The sequence below is a fragment of the Mercenaria mercenaria genome, chromosome 6, assembly GCF_021730395.1.
Source record: "Mercenaria mercenaria strain notata chromosome 6, MADL_Memer_1, whole genome shotgun sequence".
Taxonomy (NCBI): Eukaryota; Metazoa; Mollusca; class Bivalvia; order Venerida; family Veneridae; genus Mercenaria; species Mercenaria mercenaria.
The window spans coordinates 73,723,238-73,735,398 of record NC_069366.1 but is presented as its reverse complement, the minus strand read 5'-3'; the positions used below and the strand labels follow the sequence as shown (position 1 = coordinate 73,735,398).

The following is a 12,161-nucleotide window of genomic DNA, read 5'->3' as shown; positions in this document are numbered from 1 at the left end:
TCAAATGCGTGCTAGCAAACGCGAGAAAACTGTATCCGAACTTTCAACAATGTTCCGAAATACTGTAGTCGACGGAGACAGTGTCCAAACTCGAGCAACGATGGAACTCCACTAAAACAACTTTACAGCGATGGATACGGACACAGTTAGGTCACAAGCTAATGCACAACAATGTTTGATAACTATTTATCCCTTCACCTCTTACACAAAAGCTCCGATGAAGATGCAATTCTGCTTCGTATTTTTGATCGCCATGTTTCATTCATATGCGTCCATATTGTTGAAATCAAAACACCTCCAGCATCCAATTTGTATCCGCTTTTTTCATTGGCTGAGCCATATATGGAATATTCTGTGGCTGGTTATCATAACGCATATACCTGTATATGTAATCTCAAAGGAAAGAACGGGAACCAACGTTTCAGAGTCACATATATAAACAAAATATGGAAACGCTAAATCCACAACAGAAACTGGCCATGAAAATGGCTATAGATGGCCATAATTTTACCATTCTTGGTTCAGCTGGCACTGGCAAATCATCTGTTGTCTCTGCCATAGCAGACAAATTAAGAAACGAGCGGGAAAATGTCGCACTGACATGTTCAACGGGAATTGCTTGTCTCGTGTATGACAAAACATTGGAAGTGCGTTGCATTCACGCATAACGTAGGTTTTAACCAAGAAAATAAACTATCTAGACACGATAAATGAGCATTTGCTAAACCAGTTGTGTCCTCACTACCGTATATATAAGTTGTAACGCACTAACTTTTCCCGTGAAATTATCTACATTAATTATTGTATACCATTCCTCCCCACCCAGTTACATCAGCCAAGCAAACTCGTCTTAAAAGCAAAGACTGCTTTTTCATGCATTTCAATTTCTTTTTTTCGTTCTGTACTGTATGATGATTGAAAGTTAGATTGCATGATGGGTGTTGCATATCTCATTACGTCATATGCTGTCTCTGTCAAAGAAGCTAGTCTTCCATTAAAATAAAATTTATGATGCTTAATTGTTTGTGTTAGGACTATGCTTCAAAATGATCTCTTCAATGATTTTTAAACCAATATTTGGTATGTCTAATAATGTAATTGTTATGAGTAACTATGAACATTGCCAAATTGTTAATTATACATGCATAACATAGTACACTGATAGTCACCAGTGCAAACTTTACAGAATGACACATTGGTAAAAAATGTGACAAGTGTGCTTTCTCCATGTTCAACTACAATTGAGCAAATGAGGAAACCGACATAATTGCCTGCATAGACTGGTCTGGATCCATGCAGGTCTCAAAACCATTATGTTAGTTTTCTCATGGCGCGGCTCAATTAATAATTATGTTAATATTTAATTTGAAATTATTATGTGTCACTTGCAGAACACTGTACCTTTTTACACTGCATTTTATAAACTCTGTGACTTACTCTATGTGTTATTACTTGCAGGTATGTTTGTTATTTTGACTTAATCTATGTGTTGTTATTTACAGGCATGCACCATCCACAAGTTTACTTGTATAGAAGATTGACGGCATTCACCTAATGAAATCGGACCCTTTATTCTGAACAGTCCAAAGCACCAACATGTTATTGAACGTATAAGACAGGCAGATGTACTTATCTTAGACGAGTGTTCTATGATAAGTAAACGAACTTTAGAGTCAGTGGCTGAAGTACTAGCTTTAAAAGATGCATCTGTCATCATCAGTGGCATACAAGTAATTTTATGTGGAGATTTTAGACAACTTCCTCCAGTTAAAGATATAAGTTATGGTGATGATGGTTCTTACTGTTTTGAAGCTGCTTTTTTCAGTTCTGTTATTCCACACACTGTTTTGCTCACTGACATTGTACGACAGTCAGATCCCGCTTTAATCAGTGCTATAAGGGAAATGTCTCATGGTACAGTGTCAGTCCAGACTGTAAACTTCATCAGATCACTTAGCAAAATGCCTGCTGAAACTAGTTCTTACGTAGCACATTTGTTTGCAAAAAATGACCTTGTGGATGACTTTAATAGAAAAAACATTCTAGACTTTCCTGGTCAGTTGTATGAATTTTTGGCAAAAGATGAAGGAGTTGATACAACAAAGTTAGAAAAACTGACTGTTCCAAAACGACTCTGGTTAAAAATAGGTATTCCAGTTATTCTCTTAAGAAATCTCACAGACAGGCTTGTTAATGGACTTCGAGGGGAAATATATGATATTGATGAAGATGGGCCTACTGTGGAATTCAAGGATATGGGTGTAACAACCAAGTTAGCAAGATACACATTTGAAGGTAAGGCATATTTTATTGAAAATATACACTAACAGATCAAGTCTACAGATAATTGTATATGGTACATAATACTAACTAACCCTAGCAAATATCTAACATCACCAAAAGCTGTAACATGTAGTCTATGTCATTGAAATCCTGTACTTACACACATATCAAAAACTAGATGTGACAAAATTGAGTTTGATGTACATGATTAATAACTGTAATTGCTTTTTTAATGGCATTGCTTATTTGTTTTGCACTTGCCTAGCATAACAGTTGAAAAAGGATTACAACAATGAATTTCACAAAGCAAACTTTTTTGCTCCTTGGGAGAATGTTATATACATGTATCATTTCATGTCTGCATGTAGATCTACCGGTATATCACCAAAAAGTCTGTAAGTGATACAAGTAAGAGCTTGTTAAGTATTTATTTTTAAAAAGGTCGTTTATTTGCCAATGTCAGCCAGGTAAAAGCAGAGAAATATTTCTCTATTGATTGCCTAAAACTGAAATATAATCATTTTCTGGTATTAAATCAATATCATATTTGTAAATCTGTTTAGTTTTCAGTCCATTATTGGGGAAGAATGTAGCAGTCAGACACCAGTTCCCAATCAAGCCAGCATTTGGACTCACAATACACAAGTCACAGGGAATGACTTAAGATAGGTAAGCTGAATATGAGGCATCCATTTATGGTTTGTTATTCAGACCACCTTAAATTAGTACCTTCTCTGTTTAAGCTACTTGCAACTAGAACTTTGCAAGAAAAGTAGGTCATGTTAGCAGACTCTGTAACAAAGGTCTCACAACAATAACTGTAGTCACTTGGAAGAAATTCTGCACATTTAAAAACTGAAATCTGGGGCATTTACCATAGAGTAATTGTAATGTGAATCATTCATCATTTTCTGTATATCTGGATAAAAATCTCAGTATATATCAATGGTATATGAAATAATTCATTAAGTAAGACCATATTTTACAAATTTGTTTCCACTTTGCCATACCTTGTCAATCAATTTGGTACACCAGATAGGTGAACTCCTTGAAAAAAGTCAGTAATAAATTGCTGACCACATGCTTATAGAAAAGAAATGTTTCTTCTGTTAAAAATGATTGGATGAGGTAATTTTAGTAGGTCACATATAGCAACTGGGCCTAACTATGTTACATGTATTACTACAAAAAAGAGCAGACAGACATACTGCACCACTGCCATTGCTGGTTGCTTTATACAGGATTGACTGTATGGTGATTTATGTAATTTATGATTAAATATCTGAAAGGTCTTTGAAAGCATTTTCACTCTGACTTAGTTTAGCATACCTATGTTTTATACAATTTCAAGCTGGGCAGTTAGGTGTTGCTATGTCACGTGTGAGGACGGCCGAAGGACAGGCTATTATTAATTTCAATCCAAAATACTGTATTGGACATTCCTGCACAGTCTCATCGTTTTTAGAAAAAGAGTCTGCTGAAGTATTTGAAGATTGTAGATGCTGCAAGAACTGCAAAAGGTATGAGTATGTAATCTATATTTACAAAGGATCAGTATGAGGATCAATTTTTCATGATGATTTTTGTGAGTTATAGATATTTGTTTCCAATTTTGTAATAAAATAAAGCAATTATTTATTTAAGCTTGCTACATTCCAATTTTATGTAATTTTATCATGAATAAGTTGATCCAGTTTTGAGACATACCTTGATATTGATCCTAATCTTGATCTTTTTCAAGTGTTCAATTTTTTTTTTTTTTTTTTGCAAATATGAACAAATTAACCTTTACCCTGCTAAATTTCTGTAATGAACTTGTCCATCTTTCAATTTGGACAGTACCATTAACTGTTTAAAGGGGTGCTTTCCAAACAAGATACTGACTGAATGGCGAACAGTGCAGATCATCATCAGACTGCATAGATGTGTAGGCTGATCATGATCTGAACTGGTTGTAAAGGTAGAACCTATCATGTCCAGCATGGTTAGCTTTAAAATCTGATGGCTTTCTACTTTTTTGGAACTGTTTCACTTGACATGTATTGACACTTTGCCTCTTTTTGCGCAATGGTTTGTTTGTGAGAAAACCGTATGGAAGAGTATTCTCTTTTGCCCTAGCTGCATTTGCCTTTTTAGAAATCGCAGTGTGACCAACAATTACACTGTTCTGTGCCTTGCTGTATTGAAGGGCATTTGAGTTCGCGTTTGGTCCATGATAAGTGGAACGTTGTTGATTAAAGTGATTTTCCACAACATCAGAGTGTTAAGTGCTGTGTGGCGGCCGTAAAAAGTCGCCCCGGCTTCATCTCAGTGTTGTTATATTTTCTGGTCCTTCGGGATCATTGATTTTAACTCATTTAGATTTGAAGATTGAATACTGCTTAAGCCGGTGCTAGCGGCCGTGGGCAAAGTTGCATTTTCCATTACTGCTCATGAACAGACTCAATCAAACCGAGTCTGCAATTTTCACTGTTTGCCTTGTTTTTGGTGCTTCTGAGGGATCTACTTTTCAGATTATATTCACTAGTGCTGGGATAATAGCTGTGTTTTCCTTTGAAACCACTTCTTTACAGAGTTCAATAAAACCCATTCCACATGCCTGTATGTCTTCATGACACTGCAGTGACATGATCATTTTGTATCGGTCTTTTGATGAAGAGTTATCAGCACTTAATTTCCAGCTGTTGAACCAGTCACATATCAATTTCAATTCAGTGAGTCTGCTGTCAACCAAAACATATATTGGTCGTTTATCCCTGAAAATCTGGATTAATTTTGATGTTTTTTCTAAAAATTCTAAAACCCCATCTAAAATTTCACCTTTCTGCCCCAAAGAATCTTTGTATTCAGTCATCAAATCAAGCATATCCTGATTTAAAACTTCCTCAGCGAGATGATTACGCATTTTTTCTTGTGAGTTCGGACGTAAATATTCATGTGACAGTTTTCGATGGAGCGACAGACAGTTCGGTTGGTCCCAATCAAATACATCAACAAACATTGGCCATTGCACAGTTGCTCCATTACCAAATGTTAGCAGTCTAGTGCAGTGTTTGCCTAAGCCACTCTTTAATACATTATTTCTATTTTTTTTCATAACATGTGAAAAGTCCATCATGAAAATGACATTCCTTAGGGAACACGGACTGGGAACAGAAAATGTTTTAAGTTGCAGATCAGGCAGGTTGATATGCAAGAATGTCCTATTGCACTGCGCACCATCCATACATGTATAAAGAACACGAAAACCAAATATTTCAATTTTGTCAACTGCATCCCAAAATAGAGTGTGTAATTCTGAATCCTGAATTTGAATTGTAATAAAATGTGCAATGGGAAATCTAAACCCTGTGAGTCCCAAGAAAACAAAGTATAGTATGAAGTATGTGAGTTCCTAGTTTTCTTATTTTTTTGTACCAGCATTTAGAATATTACATTCCCTCCTCTCCAGTATTTGTGAAACCTGTAAGAATTACTTGATTACTAGATTTGCTTATTTGGAGATCAGCCTGTATTGCAATCTCATTAAAGATTAATCCACCTGACCACCCTAACTCATTTAGCTCTTTCTAGAGGCCTCCTCATACATCCATTCAAAAAAAAACTTCGTCCTGAAGTCCAATTTCTTGATTTGTAGCGTTTTTGTAAAAGACAAGTACGGATGGTGATGGAAAAAACAATATGCCACTAGATCTTACAATTTCGTATGCATGTGGACTTCTTGAATATAGCTGTAAACAAATAGTTATGAAGTTTTTGCTCCACTGTCTACCAGTAGGGCTTCTTTGTACTTTTTTTGCCTGGTCAACTAATATTTCAAGCATGCTATCAGTAGCCCAAGTAATAAGTTTTCTCAGATCATCTGTTGTTATATAAGTTTCAGCTGTCTGTTTGACATCAGTATTTAGGCTGCTAGTGTTGGCTGCTGAAGCTGTAAATGTCATTCTTTGACAAGTAACACAGGTCTTAAACAATCCGTTAAAGAGAACCACTCTTTGGCAAGATAGTGGCCTCAGTGCTCTTCTTTGGTTATCTTCTTCAGCTGGTCATTTTCCAGTGTATGAAATCTACTAACGACAACATTAAATGTAACTGTCACACCAAAGCAAAGATCAACTTTGCGCACAATTTTACAAACAAGCTTTATGCCCTCTTTACAGATTTCATATTTATTGTCAATGCCTACTTTACTAAGGTCAATGTTATGTTTACTAATTGACAAAAATCATTCACCAGTGCTGCAGAAAGTAACAGATTTTTTTTATTTCGATTCCATTTGAAAAGCATCTAGTTTTAATTGCACATGTAAGTTCTGAAGTCCTGCTTGATAAAATTTCAACACTCTCATGCTGCAAATAGTCAGCTATCAAACTGAAGTCAACGCCCTGATTGGTTTGTGCATGGTCAGTTAGAATTATATTTGCATAAAATGACTTTTTAACGTTTCCATCCAATTTCTTACTTTCTTGGCTTCAGGGAAGATGTTCTGTAAGCTGTCAGTGAAAATTCTTAATCCTACAGGCTTTCCAAGGTCTTGCTTCCAGGCATTCAAACTTATATCGTTCATATAGGCCATTTATCTCTAACATGCCCTCACCAGGTTCTAGCCTGCTCATCAGCCTGGAAAGAGAATGGTTTTGCTTGATTATATATTTTCTTGAACTTTAATTCAAGGGCAGTCAGCAATAAAACATTGTTTGTTTGTAGTGCATAATTTTTTCACTGTCAATTCAAATAGAGAAGGTGGTTAGTCACTTTGAGCAACGTTTTATGACATATTTATAAGTTTTCAGGCAAAAAAAATTGTTTCTGGTATCCCGACATATGATAAATTTTTGTCCTGACCCTAAATGTGTTTATGGCATTGGATATTTTTTGTAATTTTATAATAAAAAGCTGCAAAACTGCATTTGTTATGCTATAAACATTGTCAGTGATATTAGAAAGAAAGTTAATGATGCTCTAAAGTCATAGCCCCCATATTTGTACTTATTTTTTGACACAAAAATAATTTCCAAAAAGTCTCTTACAAAGCTGCCTGCCCGCTTAGCTCAGTAGGTAGAGCGTCGGTCTACGGATCGCGGGGTCGTTAGTTCGATCCTCGGGCGGGGCGTATGTTCTCCGTGACTATTTGATAAACGACATTGTGTGTCCTCCACCTCTGAATCATGTGGGGAAGTTGGCAGTTACTTGCGGAGAACAGGTTTGTACTGGTACAGAATCCAGGAACACTGGTTAGGTTAACTGCCCGCCGTTACATGACTGAAATACTGTTGAAAAACGGCGTTAAACCCAAAACAAAAACAAACTCCCTTTAGCCTGCTGGTGATAATGCCTTTGCGAGTATTGCAGACCAAAATCAGCCTGATCATAGTCTGCACTGTTTGCTATTCAGTCAGTAAAGTTTCAATGAAAACCCTTCGACTGATAAATGGTATTGCCCAAATTGAATGATGGACCAGTCCATTTTAAAAATTTAGCAGGGTAAAGGTTAAGTGGAAAGAATGTGAAAAGTGGACTATTTCAATATAAGCTCTAGTTTTACAGTTACATTTGATAGGTTTTGGAGTATTTCAACTACCTAAAACAAAAGGCAAGTGTTGAAACAGCATGTGGGGGGTTTACTATAATTTTACAAACTTGCATTTCTAATTTCTTTTAGCTTAATGTATGTTCCTTGACAACTTTTAATACAGAACTGCAAAATATTCCTAAGGCAAAATATGTTTATTTAACTTATCCTTAGTTAATATTTCTTATTATTCACAGGCAACCAGGAATTGAAAATACTTCCAAAGAAAATTTGATGTGTATTAAGGACTCATTGAATGCAAATAAGTGTAAATGATCAGTTGGTTATGTTTTGAACAAATCCATTAGTTGACCAAAATCTGATTAACCACCTTTAAATTATATCTATATGAGCCGCGTCAAGTTAAAAAAGTCATTAACATAAATGATGTTGTTTTGTGTAAATGACATCAGAGTAATATGGCATCACTTGGACGTTTAAACATGGTGGCACGCCTTTTCAAATTTCAGCGAATGCTATAATGTCTCAATTTAGATGAGTACTTTGTTCTATGTTTTTTGTTCTTTTTATCTTCTCTAATAATTTCAAAACCTTTTAATTAAACTCTCCTTCTCCATGTTTATGTCACGGAACAAATAACAAACAAAGCGTCATAAAATTCTACATTCCTTAAGATATAGCTATCTATCAATGAAATCAGCTGCATTAAAATCTTGTTTCCTCTACATGATTAAAGTTACAGATCTGAAATTTCTATTTCATGTAAAGAATTTCATGTACTTTATAATCCAGTATGCAAAAATGTAGAAATGTCAGCAAATTACTATAAGGTCCCTTTTTGCTTGATAAGGCTCATATATACCTAATATATACAAGTAGCAAAACATATTTTCCAGATAAGTAAAATATTATTTCAAAGTTAAATAGGGCCAGTGTTGTAAAGACAGTAGGAGCACTTCAAAAACATTCACGATTGCCAAAACTTCTTTGCAGCAGTAGTGAGCAAAGAAAATTGTCTATTATTTTGGGACTCAGCTGAGAAAAATGGTTGAAAGCAAAATGTATAAAATTATCAATACAGTAAACACCTAGCCATGGGTTTCATTTTTTTTTCATCTCATATAATTATGTTGATTTCTATTTTTTGATATCTGTCAGTACATTATCGTGTTTTATAAAATATTTATAAAATCCTCATCATACTTATACAAAATGAATCATAAAAAAATGTTTCAACTTTTGTTTAAATTATGATATGCATCCGCTGTTCAATTTTCAGAATATGAGCCCAGAAAGTAAGGCCGCATTAAAATTGCTTGTTTGCTGTCTCTGAATACTGCATAAACTTCAAAGTTGGTACAGCATGCGGAATCATATTCATGAAATATTACAGTAAAACCATATGTATTTTAACGTTAGAGACTATCAAGTATAAACTTTTGTAACAGTGAAAAAAAATTGGATCAAAATTTGGTTGTTTTTCATGTTAGTCTAGAGACAACAAACGAACTTTTTTAAATGGGGCCCCAATATGTAATTTCAAAACAAATTTAATGAAAAGATAACACTTTTTATTATCATTTACTTTTCATACTATTTCAGAAATGTTCCAGAGGCAGTTGTTAATGTAGCACAGGAGTGTGTTGCAACTGATGTAGACATCATGTTGGATGACACTGAAGAAGATGAATTTGACAAAGAGTTTGATCAAGTTCTGTTAAAAATGGACTCATATGACCGTGATATTCACAGTTTTTCTGTACCTGAAGACTTTTCGGTCAAGTCTGTTTTAGAGAGTATAAAGATAACAAAAGCAGTTACAACTTCTCAAATTTTTATAAACAGTGTTCTTACCGATTTACCACTGGAAAGGTTAGAACTCTTCTGCAAGAAAGAGTTTTTAGTTATGTCAAAATGTATTACGGATTTAAATATAAAAGAACCAAGGGCAGTGAAGTCCAACGAACTTTATTCATTCTACACTAAAGTCCACAGACATGTTTAAAGCCTTGAATATAGAATGAACTGTATATCATTATTTGATTACTGTGATGGAGCTTTTACAGATGACCACATGCACATATGCTTTAACCCTTACACTGCTATATTTCTATAATGGACTGGTCCATCTTTCAATTTGGACAATACCATTTATTATTCAAAGGGGTTTGCACTGAAAATTTACTGACTGAATAGCGAACAGTGCAGACCATGATCAGACTGCACGAATGTGCAGGCTGATCTTGGTCTGCACTGGTCGCAAAGGCAGAATCATCTGCCGCCAGAAGGCTAAGGGTTAATGCACATGTTGCAGTCAGAAAGTATATGTTGCAGCAAAAAAACAATTTTTACCAGGAAGAAAACCAGACCCTGAATAAAAGGTTCATAACAAGTTCATCAAGAGCAAGACTTCGTTATGTGGCTGGCTACTGTGTCGCAAAATTAAGATATAATTACACTCGCAAGAAAAATACACACAGATTTTCAATTACAAGTGAAAGCCAGTGTATCTTTGAACAAACTGTAAACGCTCTTACAGTTTTGAACTTCTTCACAGATTCAGAAGAACATTTGAAAACTTGTACAAATGATGAAGCATCTCTGCGTGACATATCTCGAAGACAAAATGTGGCTAGGAGTTTAACTCATATCCCAGATGACTTGTTTGACTTTTTTATTCTATTGTGTGAAATATGTTTGAAGTTGTTAGTAATGGAGAATTTAAACAAATATGGTGAAAAAATGTTTTCTTCCTGTCTCGAAAAGATCAACAGTGACCATAACTTGAAAAGCAAATTTATTCCAATTATATCTGGTAAGCTGAATGAACCTGTTACAAAGTCTGCTGCTGTGATTAAACTTACTGAAAATGTTGAAACTTGTAAAAGCATCATAGAAACATTTACCAAGAACTAGTTAGAAAATTCCTATTGGTGTTATTTGCACAGTTTAGAAAAGACTTGAAATCAAGTTTTCATGTAGAAAAGACCATGGCCCACAGAAAACAAATTAAAGTATCGAAGAAGAAACTGCAACTCCGTTGGAAAGTGAACCAACCGAACAGGGTTCATCAGCAGCTAAAACAAATATACAAAGAGGAAAACTGTTAATACTGAGTCCAGTTCTTCGGCAGAACCTCAGTCTTTTGAAAAAGACACTAATATGCCATGTTCAAGTGCTGTTGCTCAGCCCCTAAGTTCAAAGTCATCCCGGGGAAAAAAGAAAGTATCTGCCGGTAGAACAAAGAGAAAGGAATAAAAAAACAGCCGAAGTCAGGATCTTATTTGGTAAATGTTTAGGCCATTTTAAAAAGAAAGCATGCAATAGTAACCAGGAATCGAACCTGAGGCCTTCACCTCCAAAGGAAAGTGTCTAAGCCCCTGCAGCCAGTGCATCCACAGTGTTTGTGATGTAAATGTCTGTATTGATTATTTTGTCATTTGGCTTGCTGCCATTTTGTTTACTTCATTGTAAAACACTGGAAGGACAGTTAGCTAACAGTGACCGTCACTCGTTTGCTTCAATTTTTTCTTTGGTAAACTCATTTCTAAGGACACACTTATGATGCAAAAAAAACTTTGTTTCCTGGAACAAAAAATTGCTAAAAAAAATTAGGGTAGGTAGGTTGGAATGTTTTTTCTTTTTATTAATAGAGACTTTTCGGAAATTAATTTTGTGTCAAAGGTTAAAGACAAAAAAGGAGGTTATGCCTTTAGAGCATCAGTAAGTTGATTTCTAACATCAATGATCATGTTTAATGCATTAAAAGTGCAGTTTTGCAACTTTTATAAAAAAAAAGTGGAAAATATTAAATTATCTAAAATTTGTTAAGACATAAAAATGATCACAAAAACTAATTATTTTGTTTGTGTGTTATTTCAGAATGACGATGGGGAAACAGTATGGGTTTGTCCTATGTGTGGAAATGCGGATGATGGCGTCCAGCACATGATAGGTTGTGACATCTGCGATGAATGGTATCACTGGTAAGGCAGAATTATCTTACAAAATGTACTTTTGCTGCAACATAGCTTTATTTTGAAAATGATTATATTGTATACTTTCCAGGAGCATGTTCTTGTAAAGTTGTAATGACTTTTCAGATGCATAAACAGGGTTGCCACTTATCTTGAAAGTCAGGGATTTTTTAAGGTCAGTGAAACTGTGTTGATCTGATTTAGAGGCAGTGCAGAAATATGCATGCTTCCAAACTGTACAGGGTGTTAGTCAATAACTTATCAAACATACAAGTCAAGTCAATTATTGTCACTGACTAATATCATCATAATAATGACTAATATCATCATAATAATGTTTATACTCTGACATTTTGGTATTTGTTATT

General features: G+C 34.9%; 1 protein-coding gene across 1 annotated transcript; it reads left to right on the top strand.

The window, feature by feature from the left end:
* The first annotated feature begins 446 nt into the window (after positions 1 to 446).
* On the top strand, positions 447 to 11,768 carry LOC128558083 (uncharacterized). Its single transcript, XM_053546900.1, has 5 exons — positions 447 to 628; positions 1,583 to 2,295; positions 3,635 to 3,803; positions 9,419 to 9,688; positions 11,699 to 11,768. Exons 1-5 carry the CDS (start codon positions 447 to 449, stop codon positions 11,766 to 11,768), a joined length of 1,404 nt encoding a protein of 467 aa, XP_053402875.1.
* Positions 11,769 to 12,161: the final 393 nt, after the last annotated feature.